The sequence below is a fragment of the Taudactylus pleione genome, unplaced genomic scaffold, assembly GCF_031769625.1.
Source record: "Taudactylus pleione unplaced genomic scaffold, aTauple2 ptg000923l, whole genome shotgun sequence".
NCBI classification, from domain to species: Eukaryota; Metazoa; Chordata; class Amphibia; order Anura; family Myobatrachidae; genus Taudactylus; species Taudactylus pleione.
The window spans coordinates 914136-935510 of record NW_028285324.1 but is presented as its reverse complement, the minus strand read 5'-3'; the positions used below and the strand labels follow the sequence as shown (position 1 = coordinate 935510).

The window sequence follows — 21375 nt, the reverse complement described above, 5'->3', positions numbered from 1 at the left end:
TGCTCAACCATGGATATATCTAAAACCTGAACTGTTGGGGAGCCTTGAGTTCCGCGTTTGGGAACCTCTGCCCTAGGTCAAAGAAAATTGGAACTTTATCTTAATGATGTGCACCTAAAAGTACAGCAGTATAGTTGGCATAGTGGTTACTGCAGCACAGCACTGAGGTACTGGGTTCAATTCCCACCAAGGTACTATCTGTGTACAGCAGTGGTGTCAAACTCTGGACCTCCAGCTGCTGTAGGACTACATATCCCAGCATGCCCTGCCACAGTTTTAGCATGCCCTAATAGCAAAACTCTTGCTGGGATGTGTAGTTCCACTGCAGCTGAAGGGCCCAAGTTTGACACCACTTGTGTACAGTTTGTATGTTCTCTGGTGTTGAGGTTTACTCCAGGTGCTCTGATTTTCTCCCACAATCCAAAAAACATACTGGTAGGTTAATTGGATTCTGACAAGAAATTCACCTTAGTGCAGTGGTTCTCAAACTATAGCCTCAGGACCCCACACAGTTCATGTTTTCCAGGTCACCCAGCAGATGGCGATAATTACTTCACTTGTGATTTTGTGATGAGACCTGGAAAACATGCACGGTTTGGGGTCATGAGGACAGAGTTTGAGAACATGTCTTATGCTGGGCATCCACTATACAATTCTGTCAGATATCTGTCCAATCTGGCTGGTTGGAATGAAAACCTTGTACTGTATGGGAGCAAATGAGATTCAACCATATGGTCCCATACACATGAAAATGGACAAAAATGATTGTTCAAATTGGTTAAATATGTTTGATTTAACTAATTTTTCTGAACAACCATTTTCATCTGTTTTCCAGTGTTTAAAACCATATGATCAACTGTCATATGCTCCCATACACTACCAGATTTTCATTCCAACCAGCCAGATTGGACAGATATCTGACAGGTAATTGTATAGTGTATGCCCAGCTTTAGTGTATGTGTACTGTACGTGTGATAATACAGATTGTTAGCTCTACTGTGACCGGGACTAGTTCCCTGTAAAGCACTGTGCTATATAATTAACTGGTAATGTATGGTTTGAGTGGATTTATTCTGAAAGCTCCAAATTGCAGCAAATAACCTTATTGGAGAGTAAATGGTGTATTGCTTGCAACTTTTAAGGACCAGCCCTGTTTGTATAAGGATATTTAGCAAACTTAGAAAACTTTTATACAGTGCATCCGGAAAGTATTCACAGCGCTTCACTTTTTCCACATTTTGTTATGTTATAGCCTTATTCCAAAATGGAATAAATTAATTTTTTCCTCAAAATTCTACATACAATACCTCATAATGACAACGTGTAAAAAGTTTTTTGAGATTTTTGCAAATGTAATAAAAAAAAAACACATGTACAAGTATTCACAGCCTTTGCCATGAAGCTCAAAATTGAGCTCATGTGCATCCTGTTTCCACTGATCACCGTTGAGATGTTCCTACAGCTTAATTGGAGTCCACCTGTCGTAAATTCAGTTGTTTGGACATGATTTTGAAAGGCATACACCTGTCTATATAAGGTTCCACACTTGACAGTGCATGTCAGAGCACAAATCAAGCATGAAGTCCAAGGAATTGTCTGTAGACCTCCGAGACAGAATTGTCTCGAGGCACAAATCTGGGGAAGGGTACAGAAAAATATCTGCTGCTTTGTAGGTCCCAATGAGCACAGTGGCCTCCATCATCCGTAAATGGAAGCAGTTTGGAACCACCAGGACTCTTCCTAGAGTTGGCCGGACGTCTAAACTGAGCGATCGGGACAGAAGGGCCCTAGTCAGCGAGGTGACCAAGAACCCGATGGTCACTCTGTGGAGAGAGGAGAACCTTCCAGAAGGACAACCATTTCTGCAGCAGTCCACCAATCAGTCCTATATGGTAGTGTGGCCAGACAGAAGCCACTCTACTAAAAAGCACATGGCAGCCCGCCTGGAGTTTGCCAAAATGCACCTGTAGGACTCTCAGACCATGAGAAACAAAATTCTCTGGTCTGATGTGACAAAGATTGAACTCTTTGATGTCAATGCCAGGCATTATGTTTGAAGGAAACCAGGCACCGCTCATCACCAGGCCAATACCATTCCTACAGTGAAGCATGGTGGTGGCAGCATCATGCTGTGGGGATGTTTCTCAGTGGCAGGAACTGGGAGACTAGTCAGGATAGAGGGAAAGATGAATGCAGCAATGTACAGAGACATCCTGAATGAAAACCTGCTACAGAGCGCTTTTGACCTCAGACTGGAGAGACAGTTCATCTTTCAGTAGGGCAATGACCCTATGCACACAGCCAAGATATCAAGAGAGTGGCTTCAGGACAACTCTGTGAATGTCCTTGAGTGGCCCAGCCAGAGGCCAGATTTGAATCCGATTGAACATCTCTGGAGAGATCTGAAAATGACTGTGCACCGACGCTTCCCATCCAACCTGATGGAGCTTGAGAGGTTCTGCAAAGAGGAATGGGCAAAACTGCCCAAAGAGAGGTATGCCAAGCTTGTGGCATCATATTCAAAAAGACTTGAGGCTTTAATTGCTGTCAAAGGTGCATCAATAAAGTTTTGAGCAAAGGCTGTGAATACTTATGTACATGTGATTTCTTAGGATTTTTTTTTCATTAAATTTGCAAAAATGTAAATAAAACTTTTTACACGTTGTCATTATGGGCTATTGTGTGTAGAATTTTAAGGACAAAAATGAATTTATTCCATTTTGGAATAAGACTGTAACATAACAAAAGTGAAGCGCCATGAATACTTTCCGGATGCACTGTAGTTCTTTAGGATGATGAATGATGATATACATATTAAACTCACGAGCTTAGATAGACAGAGAAGAGGTCCTGGGGGATAAGTCCCTGGCTCCACATATTATCAAATACTGGTGTAGCTTGAGAAGATGCCAAGCTTGGAAAGGCAAGTCCCAAGATCCCATCGAATGGAGAGTAATACAGGAAAGAGCCAGGTTCAGAGTAACTAAGACCAAATATCTGGTTTGTGATCTGGATATTTCCCACCTGAAGTTGAAAGTGAAAATAAATAAAATTAATGCTTTATGTATAATGTGCATGGTTTATCTTCACACTTGTGACAAAACTTTCATTGTGACCTTCAAATATTATTTGAATGATGATTTTCATTTATACAATGTTACTGGGCAACACAGCTCACGGCACTATTGGAAATACTGCTAACAAATATAATAAATTAATTAGGGGCCTATTTATCAACGAGTTTTATCATATGCATCGAGTGATAAAACGTGTTGCTTATGATAATGGTGCTCTAGCCAATAAGCTCCCAACTGTCATCTGATTAAAAAATTACAGTTGGTAGCTGATTGGCTTGAGCGCGATTTATCATACGCAATGAGTTTTATCACTCATTGCATATGATAAAACTCATTGATAAATAGGCCTTTTAGTGGTTATAGGAAATGGATACCTATCAAAAAAACTTTTTTTGTTTTTTTAGTTCTTAGGTACAGTAGAATTAAGAAGACTCTTACCACTTTGCCTGCCACTCCAACTCCTTTCTGTACATGCATGTCCTGATTTTCCAGTTCATACATGTGCACTATGTTGCAAACTCAAAGAAGGAACAGCTTTGTTTTAATAAAACATTTGTCCTATCCTGTCCACCGGCTATCACCATCCTCAGATAGTAATCTCAAACGAGAAATAAGGCTTTGACAAGTGGAGTCCTTAGACTGTGTTGTAAACTGGAAACAGGATTTGCTACTTAAGCTATGAGTCAGTGTGGATCAGAACTTTGTAAAGTACAAACTGCTTACATTCCCATGGTTTTGCCTCAAAGCCACATCATACCATAATATGTGCTTGCTTATCATGCAACACTGGGCCTGATTCAGAGCTGAACGCTCTGACCAGAGAGCTCACTCTGAATCAGGGCCATCCTATTTAAATGTGGAGCGGCCTTTTGGACGCTCGCATAGCTGTGGGTTACAGCTTATGCGAGCGTCCATGATGATGGTCGCGATGGTCAAAGACCATCGCGACCATCGGGCTTGCGATGAGACCCTGCGGTAGGGTCTCACTGCCGCAAGCCCAGGAGTGATTTTGGCTCTATCAGAGCCAAAATCACTCCCACTGACATCATTACTGATGTCAGTGGGGCCGGACTCAGACGGTAGGCGTTCCCATGGGAACGCCTCCGTCTGGCAGCCACGCCCCCCTTTGGTGGGCGTGCTGTCAGTCACCATCGACAGCACGCCCCCTCTGGTGCGAGACCCTGAGCGACGTATTCCTAGTCGCTCGCCGTGTCTCGCGCATGCGTACGACGGAGCTCCCTCCAATGTGCGCATTCGCCCAACATCGACCCGCTTGCGAGCATCCTTCGCTCGCGAGCGGGTCTGAATGACCCCCACTATCTTTACTTTTATAGAAGTTACACCAGTGTTTTTCAACCACTGTGCCGTGGCCCACTAGTGTGCCTCAAGCAGTTGCAAAGTGTGCCACGGCGTTCAGCTCAGTGCACTTGTACTGTAGTGTGTTTTATTCCTGTGGAGGCCATATGTGTGTATATTTTTATGTGGGAGCCAATGGTTATATTTTTTCATTGGTCACGCACACCGCATAGCTGGATGGTGTGCCTTGGTCATTTTAAATTCTTGTGTAGTGTGCCTCGAGTTGTAATGGTTGAAAACCACTGAGTTACACCATAGCAACAGCCTTTCATTCTTTCCCTCATCAATAACTAGATTTTTCTTCAACATTTTCCCATCAAATCAGTTGGCTCAAACTCCGGGAAGAGGGCAGGACAGTGTTGGAGTGGGGGACTCGTGAGCAGTATCCTCAGCTCATATGAGTTGCCTGTGACATCAAAGTCAAGCACAACACTCCAGTCCATCACAAACACGGAGAAGCAGTGCTGACAGATAAGCCACCATTGCAGCAGAAGCAGTGGCGTAAATTCAACCCAGACACCCGGAGGCAAAGTATAATTTGGTGCCCCACCTCCCGTCACAGCCGCTGTCACTGTCTAGCTATAGCCTGTGTGCATGTGAATTGCTAAATTACAGAGGTGGCAGCTGATTGTCTGACACTGAGTTCTTCACTACTGTATGGTGGCTTCTCAGGTGCCGGGAAGGGGTGCTATGAATTGGGCGACTGTGACAGTACACTCCGGGTAGATAGTTACAGCTCTAAGTGCGGTTAATATATTCAGAGCTGGAGTCCGGCGGCAGGTGCCTCCATTATCTCCCATAGTTCTGCCCCTGGGCAGAAGGACAGACTTTTTATTACTCCACACAGAAGGACCTTGTTAAGCTATAGGCGGTTTAAAGAGCAAGACTTTCTAATCCAGATAACTATTGTTAGATTGTTGTTATATGACTCTGTTTCCTTTCACATGTCCACATTTTGAATATTGGCTTGTTTTGAGACAAATTGGAACATACATATATAGGTACTTTCTTTATCTTTTATTTTGCACATTTTTACCTACATCGTCCCCCAAGCGCTAGAGGTTTTGTTCACCCACTATATTTTCTATTCATTGTCTTGATTGGTCTCTAGGGTGACCAGGGTTTATATTACCTCAAGCAGCTGTTTTCCTATTTAGCGCTGGTGTCTATTTGAATTATCTTTTTGTTACTAGATAAGAAGACACCGCCTGTTTCAATCCATATCAGTGGATGGTGCTCTGTGTAGGGGTGCTACAAGGCCTTAACAATGCTGAATGAGTCACTCAGAACCTGATTCAGACCCGGACGCATGCCCAAATCAGACACAATTGACCAATGGTTTTCTTATGCGCCTTTATGGCAAAGGTGCTGTGGCTCTGATGGTGGTGTTTGGGGGCAGAGACATAAAGCAGACATAAAAACGGAGGAGTGTTGTTTTTGGGGTGTGCCAAACCAGCGACTGTGTCCGTGGATGCAGATTCTATGGCTACGGAAGCTTAGGTGTGGCTGGCATTCTGAGCATCCTTATGGTTGCTCAGATGCTCGATGGTTGCGATGTGCATCCCTTGCTGCATCTTGGGACTCAGGCAGCAGATGTAAGAAGCCGATAGGGGGCTTCTTTTTACAAAAGACGGCTCCTGTGGAATTAGCATGAATTCTCAAATCTGCTGCTACCGAAGATGCAGCAGTGATCATAATGCATCCTCCTCTGAATCAGCCCCTCAGTGTTTTAGGTGCCCTCTAATTATTAGCACCCAAAACAAGCACCTAGGTTTATTTAATTCTAGAGCCAGCCCTGGAGCTGGTAAATCTAAAATAATTGGCACCCTTAGCAACTCCTTATTTTATAGTTGGATTTGCACATGGGTGATTACACATTTGACATTTACAATAATATACTTAATGTATATACATGCAGACTTTATACAGGATTGGGTACGGGATGCCAACGCTCAGGATCCCGGCGGTCAGAATTCCAACCCCATGCATCACAACAGGGTTAGGATACCGATGCTTATTGGTCAGTATCCTAACCCTCCCCCTCTCCATACCACTAACCCCCCCTCCCTGGTGCCTAAACCTATCCTTCCCTCCTAGTACCTAAACCTAACCTCCCCCTGCCCCACACCCTAACCGTCTAGTGCCTAACCCTCCCCATAACCCCGCTACTTACCTTCGGGATGCCAGTGCCAGGATTCTGACTGGTGTTGGGACACCGGCATTCTAAGAGCCAGCATCCCACTTGTTGGGATATTGACAGGATCCCCTTTGTATATTTAAAATGCAGAAACTATAACAAACATTGTATGCATTACACGGGAAAAGTTATGTGCTAGAAATGACAAGCTAGAACTTGACATTTGAAATGGTAATTTTGTCACCAATTTCAGTTTAAAGAACAATAAAGGCAGTGATTTCCGTTTGGAAGTATATTATCCTTAATTTGCAACTACATGTTCAAACACAATTGTTCCGAATGAATAATAAAATCATGGCATCACAAAAAAATAGTTTATAGAATAAGAATTGTTTATACTGTACATATTGTAATGGCCCTTGTGTATTACGTGTGTCATTACCATATATAAACCAGACTTACCTGCACAGTGTCATATCCCAGGTAGCCAGTCATACTGCCAGTACCATATTGTATAGATACTGGGGTGTTGGTGGACTGGAAGGTGGATGACTGTTGTGGGTTAAACATGTGGTGATTGGCTGAAAAATAGATATAAATGTTTATATATATATATATATATATATATATATATATACCGCTAGAAACAAAGTAAACAAGCATAGTTTAACTAACCAAGGTGCAAAATATGTTCTAGCAAGTTATAGAACAAAGATAATCTATAATTACAGTATACTTGTATGTGAGGATGAAATATGTGTATTTGCTGTCTGTAAATGTACTGTTATTTTGTCAAATGACATTAAGGAGGCAGTTCAGGTGTTTCTGGAATTACCATGTGTGCGACCCACCGCTGAACATTGTCACCAATTTGTTTTTATCTGTTGCTCTATTTGAGCCTCTATTTGCATTATTTAATTGCTCTGATTTGAAACTAATTTACATTGCATATTTTATGTGTATTGCTCTTTCATTGAGATCATTAATTTGTTGCCCCAATTTGGAGCTAATTTGCATGCTATTTTATGTGTATTGCTCTCACTAATGTCACTGAGGTCTTTTGTATACCATTTGTTTTTTTGAGCCTACGTAAATGGGAAGCCAGTGAGAGCTGGATCAGAACATCAGGTATGGATCAGCATTCTGATTGTTAGGTGGAAGCTGAAGTGTAGAATTTTGCCTGAAGTGTGGGCAATGATAAAGGAATGGATCACAGGCTAGTGGTTGGTGTGCGATATGGAAATACCTCAACAATATTTGCTTAGTGTCATACAGTTGTTAATTGAAGGCATAGAAAGTCGGCACAATACTTAACACAAATGGTGATCTATGTAATTTTACATTGAGGGCTTAAAACGGGTGGGAGAATGATTTGAACCCAGTGTAATTATTTTTTTTCTAAGTTACTCACTGCAGGCTTGGCTGGAGCAATACACAGATGGAACCCACAAGTTAGAAGATCCTGTGTCAAAGATTACAGTGAAGGACTGTGCTGGGGTTCCAATGGAAATTGTCCCAAAATATTCAATCTGGAGCAAATAAAATGTAAAAGTCATTTAAGAAAGAAACAAACAGAAAATGAGAGTTGATTAGCTGTATTTTTTACCCTGTGTTGTAAATGGAGAAATGTATTAATTGCATATGTTATACAGATGCAAATCATGTCTGAATCCTGTTTTTGCTGTTTGTGTCCAAGTAAAGAAGTGCTGCATTTACTGGCTGTTAGGTGCAATCTCTTACACCCAGATAAGAAAAAGACAGCAGCATATCTTATTTAAGTTCTACCAGCTCCTCCCTCTCCATTTGAAATGGGAGATTATTGGTGAACATGTAGGCAATCTAGGCTCTAATTTTGCACACAGTCATTAAACCAGGTGTAATGACTATCTGGCTGCCTCTTCCGGGAGAGGCAGCCAGCTTGGCACAGCTGGGGGGCATGTCACATTATTGAGGGCGGGGGTGTGACCTCGCGATCGCATCCTCGCCACTGGCAACATAATGCCTGTAATCTCAACATCATGTTGCCGGGGGCGGGGCCACGATGACGCGATTTAGCGGGAAAGAAAAACTGAAAGAGTGCACTCTGCAAACGTGTAAATGTCACATCAAAGTTCCCCTCTCAACAGCTTTCAACCCACCCTTTTAATGACATCAAACATTTCTATTTTGTTCCTAAAATACTACTCAACACATTTTAGAGACTAGTACAAAAGTAAAAGGAATTTAAAAGTTAATTTAAAGGTATAGAATGATAACTAAACACCGGCAGCTAAGAGCTGGTGCATACTTCAAGTGTGTCCCTCTGTAACGTAAAGAATAATTACAAAAATGTGCCCTTTACAGACCATTTCTCATTTCAAAATCTGAACTTAAGAAATGATATTCTCATATTCGCCCTGCTTTGTACTACAACATGCACTATTGCACCTACTCTATACATAGGGGGAGACGTAACAAGCCTTCTAAAGAGATTAAAAGGAGAAGTTGCACAGAACAACCAATCGGCTTCTAGCTATCATTTATTTCGTATAGTCCATAGGTTCTCAAACTTGGTCCTCAGGTCCCCATGTTTCCGGGTCTCACAGAATCACGTGAAATCAGTAACACCACCTGTGGATCTTTTAAAATGTGTCAGTGAGCAATGACTACACCTGTGCTCCTGCTGGGTGACCTGGAAAACATGAACTGTGTGGGGTCCTGAGGACCAAGTTTGAAAACCACTGGTATAGTCAGACTGTGGAGAAGTTGTCAGTTGGTAGCTGTCAGTCTTTAGCAGGCTTGGTACATCTCCGCATTTACAATAAACTTCCTCCCATTGCCTGGTACAGAATACTGCTCTACCACAATGCACCGAGGTGCTTCTGGCAAAAACAAAGCGCACAGAGGATTTTCACGTTTTCCAATTTAAACAAGGCCCTGAGAATCTCAGTAATAACAAAACTGTTTGACTTTTGTTAAACTGCTGCATGAAGACTGTAGTGTCAAATGTAAATTTAGTGGGCCACAGTTCATGCATATAACTTGTTTAGTGTGATATCTGGAAACTTAAATATAAAAACTAATGGTGCATACACATGGTCCCATCTGTCAGATGAACGATTGGACTTTTTTACCAATGATTTGAACGATTTCAGACTATTAAAATGAATGAAATTGTCAAAATCTGACTGCAAACACAGACTGTCAGATATCGTTATCTGACATGCGGGAACGCTTATCGTTCATCGTCGCAGGCACATGTCAGATTTTCTTTCAGATTTGAACGATTTTTAAAAGCGTTATCGTTCATATCTGACAATAAATCTGACCGTGTGTATGCACCATAACTGTTACATATAGTAGTCAGTGGATATTTTGTTTATTAATTTAAGTTACTAACATCTGATATGTCATTGACTGACACATGACAGCATGCAATGATCAACCTTTGAGTATTTGAGTTGACTTAAAAACGAGTAGACCATAACAGTCATTCTCATATAGAACACATTAAAATATATATATATTTTTTTACATATTTTAACTTGGACATGAGTGTAAGGTGCTGAGCACTGGCAGTGTATCTCAGAAGATGACCAAAATTCTCATAAAAAAATGACAACTAACACATTACTTGACTTTACCAGGAAAATTACTTTTGCACATCTCTTATACAGTAGATGTATAAATAAAAGTTTACAGTTTAATATAGGTTCAGTATAATTTTCCATTTAAAAACAAAATGAACTGCTACTCACATCCATGTAGTTCTGTAGTGGTTCGGCAGAGGCCTGAGCCAAGCTGGTGAAGTATTTAGTTGCTGGATTGTAAGGATGTTTTGCAAGGTAGTCACCCAGTAACCCCAGTCTACTTAGGCGACTCCGGAGAGACTCCCCCTTTCTGAGGGGGACCCTGTAAAAGATTTTGATATACAAAGATTAATGTACTGAGGGCATCTGTGATATTCCATTATGCCCCATTGCATGCACAGGAAATAGAACAGGACTTAAACTTTCCAGGTACTGGTCATTTTTTGGTGGATGTTGTGAGTGCTACCCACCCCATGAGGTTACTTGTGAATTTCTCAATTCTGCATTTATTACAAAGTAAGATGTACAGTACATTCTACATTCAGGTTATTGCAGGTTATTGGATATGAAGAAGAAGGAAGAAGAGTTTGTCACCATATGATTATAACCCGAGAAATACAAGTATTTGGGAAGAGAGATCTGTAACATAACATAGGAAAATATCAATCTAGATCAGGGCTCGACAAATCCCGATCGCCATGGTGACTAAGATTTTAGTCCTGGCGACCGAGTTTTCCATAGTAATGAGGAGCGGCGGGCACCGAAGCTCACTCCTGAGCTCCAGCATCCAGCTCCCCCCACGGGCACTATGGGAGAGACGTCATGACATCTCTCCCATAGTTCTGAAGAGTGGCGGACAGAAGCGGATGCAGGATCGGGGCTTAGGTAAGTATTCTGTTTTTTGTTTTTTTTGTGTGTGCATGTGCAGCACTATTACAGTGGGCTTACTACTGGGGCACTATTAAATGGGACTTACTACTGGGGGCACTATTACAGGTGGCTTACTACTGGGGGCACTATTACAGGGGGTTTACTACTGGGGGCACTATTACAAGGGGCTTACTACTGGGGGGACTATTACAGGGGGCTTACTACTGGGGGCACTTTTACAAGGGGCTTACTATTGGGGACACTATTAAAGGGGGCTTACTATTGGGGGCACTTTTACAAGGGGCTTACTATTGGGGGCACTATTACAGGGGGCTTACTACTAAGTTGAGGGGCACTGAAAGGGCATGTGTGGTGGTCTATACAAGCTTTCATATATTTTGGTAATGGACAATGGTCTGGCTTCTAAACTTTTAAGATGGCTCCTAGATTTTACAAAAAATTGTCAAGTCCTGATCTAGCTGATTACCAGTTACTAGTCATTCTGGACAGGAGAACTCCCTAGCCTATGAAACAGGTCATTATACTGTAAATATCTTGTATTAAAGTCTATATCAGTGTTTTAGTATCATTGGTTGTTTCAAAATTACATTTGGGGGCCCAGAAATGGCCTTGCCTAGGGTGCTGTGAAAAAGACTGCTGGGATAAGTCGTCTCAAGATCCACAAAAAAAGGCAGTGTATTATATAAAATACACACAGATTCAGTATGTATTACCGCTGGACCTAAGCCCGGTGGATGAAATCCCGATGCCGGAAAGCCGGCAGATGAAGATCCCAACTAAGGTAAGTAAGTACCATAACCTTCCACCCTACCCCCCCTAACCCTCCCCGAGGGGTGTCTAACCTCCCCCCCTAGTGCCTAAATATAACTTTTCCCCCCTCCCAGGAGTACCTAAATCTAACCCTCCCTCCCCGCACCCTAAACCTAACCTTCCCGGTGTGGTGCCTAACCTCCCCTGGTGGTGCCTGACCCTAACCTCCCCTTCCCCTAGCCTAACCCTCCTGGGGGAGGTGCCTAACCCTAAGTCCCCCCTGGATTCCCTAAACCTAACCCTCCCCTCACGACTATGAGCTCCCGATGCCTGAATTACCTACATTCGGTATGCCGGGCATCGGGAGTTCAGAGCGGGGCTAATGATAGGCATCGGTATTTAGACGCCTATCATTAGTCCCATGCCGGGCTTTCACTGTTGGGAAGCCGGCGGTCAGCATTTCAACCGCCGGCTTCCTGACTACAACCCATGCACACTAACAAACTCACATACTGATAGATGAATAAAGCAAAATAGTATTTTCTAACATACTTCACCACATCACATTGTGCCAGAAACACAAGCCCCAATAGAAGAAGGATCTTCATGACTGCCAATTATGAAATGCAGGGTAGGAATCAGTCTCTGAACAGTGGATACAGTGCTAAGAATTCAGATACTTATATACTCCTTTAAGCACCCACCTTCTGCCCTTCAGCAGAGCTAAATCTGATGGGAAACCTTCCATCACCTTGGTGAAAGAGATAGGTGCTGCCATATCTAAAGTTTAGGCATGATTATCTTGAGTAACTGGGATGTAGCCAAATACACAACAGCATGTAGAAAGAAAAACATTTTGAGCATTGCTGTTCAGATTTTTTTGAGGTCACTTTTATGTAATGCGTATATATTCGCCGACCAGTTATAGAGGCAACAGAGTCTGTGGGAGTTTTCAGGGAGCCCAAGAAACTAAACTATTCACTGGTTACTATTAGTGACTGAAAGTACTTGCCTATGGGTTAGGGCTTGCAGGCTCAATATGCTGTCCTCCAGCTGTTGTGGAAATATACTTCCCAGCATGCCCTGCCACAGTTTTGATGGAATGTGTAGTTCCACAACAGCTGGGAGCTGCATGTTGAGCATCCCATGGTTAGAGGAACACAAGCAGAAAAAAAGTGAATATTGATAGAAGAAAAACAAGACAAAGAATTTGAAGACTAAAATTCTAAAACAATGTGATATGTAGAGGATATAGCCCCATCCATAGCAAGAATCAGTGATTTTGTTTGATGAAATTAACAGGGTCCAGGAATAGATTTTAAGCATTCCCCAAGAATAATTATGTCTAAAACTGTGCTGTCCAAGAAACCTTGCTTTAGCATATTATCTCGACTGGTATTTTATTATAAAATGAAAAATTATTTATTATATGATGTTTTGGGGATTTTTTTACTTAAAATTAGATGTTTATTTATACTATGTACTCTTCTTTAGTGCACAATGATGTCACTTTATTTGGTTTTTACCCTTAGATTTCTATGAGCCTGCTGTCAGAGGGAAGTCTTTCAGGAGATCATGACTTTGCTAAATGTCCACTCTACACTCTCGAAGCAACTTCTAAGCTTATAAAGAACAGTGTAAAGTCCATAGCAGACCTCCTTCTACCATATTTCTAAGATTGTGTTAGTAAAAGATATTTATAGGTGTTGAAAACCCATACCCAATCCATTCCTAACTATTCTGTAGGCAGTGGCGTCACAAGGGGGGTGCGGTGGGTGCGGGCCGCAGCGGGTGTCACCCTCCAAGGGGGTGACACCAAAATCCGACTCATCACCGCCCCCCGCTCAGCAGGTCCTGCACTGCAGGGAGACGCCAGGCTGGAGAGGCGCTCTCCCTGCAGCAGCTGCCTGCTGAGACAGATTTTGCTTCTGCCGGCTGCCGCTGCGCCTGTCACAGTGAGACAGCCAGCGGCAGCCTTCTATACAGTAAGTGCGGCTGAGCTCCTCATGCAGTCCCCTCCATGTGGGGCGGGGGTGCGAGTGCTAGAGGCAGGGGGCTGATTACTGATCAGCCTGGCTGAAGCCGCTGGGGTGGGTGGATGGCAGCTGAGCTTCTGCTCCTCGCTGCTGTCTGATAGATCGTCACGCTGGGAACAAACAGGGACAGTCTACAAAACATTTTTCCAGTGTTCAAGTGTATTCAGACACTGTTGATTACACTTGAATACTGACAAGTAGTTTGTACACGGTCCCTGCTTCTTCCCAGCGTGACCCTCTGACCTCTCAGTCAGCGAGGATGAGAAGGAACTGGGAGACAGCAGCAGCCAGCACAGCGTATACAGTAGGTGTAATGGGATGTAAATAATTCAATGAGGGAGGAGGGGGGGGCATTACCTGTCATTGTGTGTGTGTTTCTTATGTTAGACCTCTGCCTGCAGGGGCTGTGTTGTCCCTGTCCTTTATTTCCTACTCCATACCCCTAACCATAACCCCTAACCCTCCCTCCCCAATGCCTGAACCTAACCTCCCCCTCCCCGCACCCTAAACCTCCCCCCTAGTGCCTATCCCAAACCCCCCCAGTGCCTAACCCTCCCCCTCTCCATACCCCTAACCATAACCCCTAACCCTCCCTCCCCAGTGCCTAAACCTAACCTCCTCCTCCCTGCAACCTAACCCTCCCCTCCTAGTGCCTAACCCTAACCTCCCCCTCCCCGCACCCCCTAACACTCTCTCCTAGCGCCTAACCCTAACCCTCCCACCTCTAGTGCATAACCCTAACCCTCCCCTCCTAGTGTCTAACCCTAACCTCCCCCTCCCCACACCTTAATACTCTCCCCTAGTGCCTATCCCTAATCCTCTCCCCTAGTGCCTAACCCTAACCCTCTCGTCTAGTGCCTAACCCTTTCACCTCTAGTGCATAACCCTATCCCTCCCCACCTAGTGCCTAACCCTCCCCCCTGGTGCCTAAACCTAACCTCCCCTCCCTAAACCTAATGCCAGGTACACACTAGAAGATATGTACATATCGGGCATATCGGCCAGTGTGTACCCGCTATGTCACTGACGAGGGTTGCTCCCACGTTTCGTCAGCGACATTGCCCATCAGACCTAGGGGGATGATATACTTATTCAATGGGGGAGGGTGTATTTGTTTTTAACTTGGGGAGGTAATACTGTCTATGCTGGGGATGGTGATTAATGTATGTGCGTGGGTATAATTATAGTGTTTCTGTGTGTATAAGGGGTGTATTCATATTATGTGTTATATGTGGGTCAATGATGGTCTCTGCATTATCTGGCATTCACTGTGACTCTCTACATTATCTGGCAGTTACTACGACGCTCTCTATTATCTGGCGGTCACTGCAATCTACGGGGCACCACTATTGGGGGCATTGTGTAAGTGTGATTGCTGGACTGGTATTTGGGGAGAGTTCGTGGAGCTGCATATCAAATTTTTATTTTTGGAGGGGGGGGTGTCACTATGAGTTATAGCACCGGGTGACACCAGCCCTAGTGACGCCTCTGTCTGTAGGTGGAAAGATCTTCCACATATCTCAAGGTTGTTGTAAAATAAATATATAAATAATGCTGTACTTGTATTCCTCACTTTGTCAGTAATACACCTTCAGATTTACTATGTGACACTGTGGTGACTTATTTTGTGCCACTCTGCTATATGCAGTAAGTAGCTACAAAGAGGATGGTGCAGAGTTTTAAGTTATGTGGGTGACTACTAATCAAATTAAACATGCTGTTTTCTATAAAGATGTACTCATCCCGAGATGTGTGTGTTTCTGCATCATTAGCGCAAAGTTTACTGCTAGTCATCATCTTCTGTGTACACTTGCACCTGCCCTATAATGGGTACAAAATATAACCCTCCTAACAGGCCTAACATATGCTTATGTACTGGTCTGCATCTGGGTGAACACACATGACTGATCTATGTGAGAACACTTCTTACAACCCCCATTTCTCCCCTCTTGTCGTAATTTTAGACGTGGCCAGAATGTGTTTGACTCTGCACTATCATACTTGTGTGCACTGATTTTCTGAGCTTGCTGAGTAGCTATTTACAGAAGAAATGTTGGTCACACTGGTGTACATTCAACTCTGCATTACAAAATAGAACACCATAGTTATAAATAGAACACCATAGTTATAAATAGAATACCATAGGTATAAATAGAACACCATAGTTATAAATAGAACACCATAGTTATAAATAGAATACCATAGGTATAAATAGAACACCATAGTTATAAATAGAACACCATAGTTATAAATAGAATACCATAGGTATAAATAGAATACCATAGGTAACTATCAGCAAAGGTTGTAGTATTTTATCTATACTAATATAATAACAATATTGTGTCTGTTTGTTCCATGTTGGCGCAAAAACTACTGAACCGATTTTCATGTAAAATGCATCATTTTGTAGTGGAAACTCCTAGAAAAAAAATCTGCACTTTGTTTCATCTCGATCTGTTAAATTGAAGCTGAGCAATAACCAAAACAAAATGTATTGGCATCATCAATGCAAGAGATAGATGCAGCACCATGCATGCAGCAGGTAAGGGGTGGGGGGAGAGGTGCTTTGGGCCTGCGTTCACTTGAATAGGATAGGCTAGATAGCAGTCTGTGCACAGGGCACACAGTGACATTGGTGTGAGTGGTGGGTGAAGGTGTTGCTGCCACCAGTCTGTATAGCGCTGATAGTCATGTGGGCCACTCCTGCTACAGGGACCCTATGCAAAATCAATACAAATAGAACATCTCAAATAAAAAAATTGCAGAAGCGATTTGCTGCAGGCAATAGCTAGTTACTATGTTATATATAAAATACATTGGTCTGACTGTTTGTTTGTCTGTCCAGTTATGCATTTGGAAACCCCTGCACCGATTGGGATAAAACCAATGCAAGGTGATCCAGTTGAATACTGGCCAGGTTTTGGTGGTGTTAGGGTCCTGATAGGACCTCCCATTGGTGTACGCTGGGCAGAACTTTGACCCGGGAAGCCTGTTCTGGGCCTTTCACTGGATGGATTTGGATGAAAACTTCACAGAGGGGTGGCAAATTGTCTGTGATGCATAATGGAGTTTTTGGAGTCCCGGTCAGACCACATGGCAGAGTGCTAGGGCAGACCTTTGACCCAGGGAGCCTGTCCTGGGCTTTCCACTGGATGGATTTGGATGACATTACATAATAAAACTTAATAACTTGAAGATTTAAACGCCGGGTACTTCAGCTAGTATAATATATAGAAAAACTAGAGATGTGTGCCGATTGCCCGTGTTTTGGTTTTGGATCTGTATCTCCTCGTTTTTTGGATCTGGATTGGTTTTGCCAAAACCACCCCTTGCGTGTTTTGGTTTCGGATCTGTATTTTTTATCAAAAAATTATAAAAACAGTAATATCACATAATTTGGCCTTTTGTTTGTTCCTACCCAATTATTAACCTCAATAATATTAATTTCCACTCGTTTCCAGTCAATTTTGGCCACCTCACAGCTGACAATATTGTTTCATTCAGTTTAACTTCCAACATGGCACATCAAGAAACAAATGTTTTTATTATTCAATAGGCCTGAGGCAGTTGGAGTATGTATGTAGTTGAAGGAAGGGTTAATTGGTAGCAAATGTAATTAATTTTTTTGATTCCAAGGGAGGGGAGGAGGGGAGGCATTTACAAAAAATATTTTACTAATTCACATTAGTCCTTACCCCAGAAGAATCCTTGAGCCCCATGCCTTGAGCCCCATGCCTGCTGCTGCTGCTGGGAGTGGATTTTCATCCCAGAAGGGGACCAGGAAGACTTCTAGTAGTGCTTTCCAAAACAATGACTGTTAAATAATCCTTTGCAAAAATTCTTGAAAAGTATTTCCCAACCTGTACAGGGACATTAAAAAACATAATTAGTTAGTGGCCTCCAAACTGCCATTGTACCTACTATCCACTTAATCAGCACAGATATGTGGACAAGCTGAACAGCAAATGCAAGATTTAAGGTTTAAGTTTTACATCGTGTTTTTTCTCCTTGAGCGCCATGCCTGCTGCTAGGAGTGGATTTTCATCCCAGAAGGGATCCTCATCTACATCCTCATTAGCATCAGCAACACAATTATCCTGCTCATCCTGGTGCACTTCCACAGAAGCATCTTTGATTTCTATGTCAGCATGTTCACTTGTGCTTACATCATCATAACCAGTCATAAATAAATGCCAAGGCCTTAGCCTTTCCTTGCCACTTCATGTGGTGAAACTAGCATATTGCCAATTTTATGTCTTTCTGCAGTTAACTTTCCCTTTTGATGTTTTCTTCTTACCACTGTAAAAGTTAAACCAAGTTTTAACTATTGACATCTGATCGGGTCAGAATTGCCTACAATTAATGACACTTCTACCGTAATTCACGATCACCATTTAAAGAATGGTTGAGGACTAATTAAAAAATGTTGATGATAGCATCCAAATAGGCATGTCAGACAGTCCATTTGACTACTGGCAGGAAAAAAAGGTAATTTGGAGGCTCTTGCACAAATTGGCTTTGCTTTACTTGAGCTACCCACCCTCCAGTGTGTATTCATTAAGAGTTTTCAGCACAGCCGGGAACCTTGTCAAAATGTGGAAAAGAGGATGTCCATCAAAATGAACTACCAATTCAACGAGAAAGACCTTTACCATCAATTATGTGCAAAAATTACAGAGGCACCTGTAATGGTGGATTCCAGCTGGAACAAATTAATATTGTGTGGAGATAATGTATACACTGATGAGGGTGTGGAATTGGATGATGATGATGAATACAACATCTTGTCTCTGTAAAGCCAGTTTGTGCATGTGGAGATCATTGCCAGCAATGTCAGCTGCCCATTGGTAGCTTATTTTGTGGGGGCACAATGTTGATGAAGGTGTTGGCGGTAAAGGTGGCAGATGCTTGGATCTAGCAGAGAGAAGGGAGATAGCTGACGCTGAACTGCTTGTTGTTACTTTTTTAGCCAAAGTTTCTGAATTTTGCAAAAAACATTTTTGATGGATGCGCTGCAGATGACGTAACAGGGTAGAGGTTCCTAGATGGTTAATGTCCCTATCTCTACTAATTTGGGCTTTAAAAAATGGTACAGATGCCTTCACAACTGTTGTCAGTATTTGGGTTAAAATAATTTCACACCCAAGATGCATCACACCAGCATATAACCCAAGTTTATATTGTTACCCCAGCTTCTTCCATCATCCCAGATTATAACAGCATCCAAGCCTATATTGCCATTCCATTCTGTGTTGTGTATAAATTACAGCTGCGCTCCCTGTTAGATTGGGTATTCATTGTCCACTTTAGTGGATGTGAGCTCCATTTTAGTAAATATCACCACACCCCCTACACATCTTCTGACCTGGGCTACAGGAGTAGCAGCTGCACTCTGGAATATGGTTGTATGGAGTTGCCCCTCTGACTCGCTGAAATTCAGGTAGAGAGGCCATTGGTAGGGAGTAGGGACATTATATCAGAGAATGCAGTGTTAGCTGCTTTATTCCATTTTTTAAACCATATCCTCTAATTTCACCTTTTGAAAATGTTTATGTGAATCTCAGCTGAGGCGTTTGTGATGTCATTATGTTTAATATATTATACACGTTATATAGCATTTTGTTGTGGTCTTGTAGTCAGCATGGAGACTAATCATTTAGGGGCCTATTCAACAACACTAAAATAACGTTTTTAAGGACATTTTCCTTAATTAATGTTATTTTAGTATTCATGAAGAGACTTAACACAGGAGATATCACTGATATCTCCTGGCTAAGGGCCTGATTCAGAGCCGCTCGTAAGCGGCCGCTCGTTCGCTCCGAGCGATGTTTGCCCAACTGCGCATGCGTACGGATCGTTATACGCATGCGCGAACCAGTCAGTGCAGTCGAAATTCATGTGCTCGCAAAATAGCGAATGCCTGATAAATTGAGTGACAGAAAGAGGCGTATGTGGGTGGTAACAGGGGAAGGTGCTTGAAAACGGGGAGTGGAGATCCGAACGCAGGTGTGCTTAAAGGTCAAAACGGGATTTTTATGGGTGTGCTTAATTAAAACAGCAGCGTCATTGACCACGTCACTGGGTTATTTTATAGCCAGAACTGCTCGCAAAATTGTGGTAGCAAAAACCAGCCACAAGAATAGCGAGCAGTTCATACGCTGGTCGATGTACTCGATTAATCTAAAAAATAGCGGACATGACGTAGGATGCGAGCGGCCAGGGGGCGTAGTTTTCCAAAAAACGACCGCAAGTTTTGTTCGCTCGTTCAGACCTAGAGGTGTGAACAGACCGCAAAGAGCGAACGGTTCATTTGAATAGCCACCCCTATTTTCTGGACGAGCGAGCGCTAATTGCGTCCAGCTCTGAATCAGGCCCTAAGTCCCCCTGCATTAATTTCCACACTCCTCCATACATTAGTATGGGGATAGGGGAATTATGGTATTCATCAAATTCCGAAAATTATGTATTTTCGGAATTTGATGGAGTTAATATCCGCCACTGTGAGGTGGCGAATAGCAGGTAACACTTACCTGCTTCCAGCTGGTGAGGTCCCCCGACATCTTCCTCCGATGCTCTGGTCCGTCCTCTAGCTCCAGTGGCTGCTCTGAGAAGTGTTCTCCCAGCAGAACACAATAAAGTTTAGAAAAAAAAAACTTTTTTTTTCTTTCTAAACTGTACTGTGTGCTAGTGGGAGACCACGTGTCAGAGCAGCCATCAGAGCCGGAGGCGCTGCAGCGGGTAGGTAAGTGCGGGGACGGGGGGGAGGTATGTGAAGGGGGAGGGGGGAGGAGGACACAAAATTACTGCATCTGTAGTCAGTGCTGCGCATGCGCTGGTTTACAGATGTAACAGCACATGCGCAGCACAGATTACAGCTGCAGTAAGGTAGGACTAGGTAGGGGAAAGTACTTATGGAGAGGAGGAATAATGAATTCCTCCGGTACTTAGGTAGAACTCTATGCGAGTTCTAAACCTAATTACCTCCAGAGAATTTTTAGGTATGCTGAATAGGCCACTATATCATGATTGAGGAAAGAAGTGAAAAGTTGCATTTTTTTATGCTAACTCTGTGTTATTAAATTGTAAAATTTGTCACAAGACTTTTTATGAATAAAAAAAAGAATTACACACCGCGCTACCGCTAACAGTGTCACAATAATTTTTATGAATACACTGCGTTTTCCACTTAGTGTGACAATATTTTTTACGAATACACTCCGTTTCCACTTAGTGTGACAATATTTTTACAAATACATTGCGTTTTCCACTGACAATATTTTTTACAAATACACTGTTTTCCACATTCAGTGTGACAATATTTATTATACACTGCGCTACCACTTACAGTGTCACAAACAATACGTGTATGAATATTAAATTTGATCTGAATTATAGTCTGACAGGCAGCGTTACAGTAAAAAAAATATATATATATAGTACACTGGGGTACAGCACAAAAAAATATATATTTTTATTAATTATATTATTATTAGCTTTTATTTTTTATATACACTGGGCACCCTTGGATGGACAGAGCACCCCTAGTTGGCCACAGCAGC

General features: G+C 42.6%; 1 protein-coding gene across 1 annotated transcript; it reads right to left on the bottom strand.

Annotated features, from left to right (window-relative positions):
* Nucleotides 1-2820: 2820 nt before the first annotated feature.
* LOC148473393 (pepsin A-2/A-3-like) lies at nucleotides 2821-12388 on the bottom strand. The gene is made up of 5 exons (XM_088459641.1): nucleotides 12333-12388; nucleotides 10308-10461; nucleotides 7982-8099; nucleotides 7033-7151; nucleotides 2821-3024 (listed from the first exon to the last, which is right to left on the bottom strand). Exons 1-5 carry the CDS (start codon nucleotides 12386-12388, stop codon nucleotides 2821-2823), a joined length of 651 nt encoding a protein of 216 aa, XP_088315767.1.
* Between the last annotated feature and the right edge of the window lie 8987 nt (nucleotides 12389-21375).

Excerpts from the sequence above, each read along its gene's own strand:
- LOC148473393 (XM_088459641.1), bottom strand. The coding sequence starts at position 12,388 with ATGAAGATCCTTCTTCTATTGGGGCTTGTGTTTCTGGCACAATGTGAT. Across the intron at positions 10,462-12,332 it reads GCACAATGTGATGTGGTGAA|GGTCCCCCTCAGAAAGGGGG; the intron begins GTATGTTAGAAA and ends AATCTTTTACAG. Across the intron at positions 3,025-7,032 it reads TGGGATATGACACTGTGCAG|GTGGGAAATATCCAGATCAC; the intron begins GTAAGTCTGGTT and ends TTTCAACTTCAG.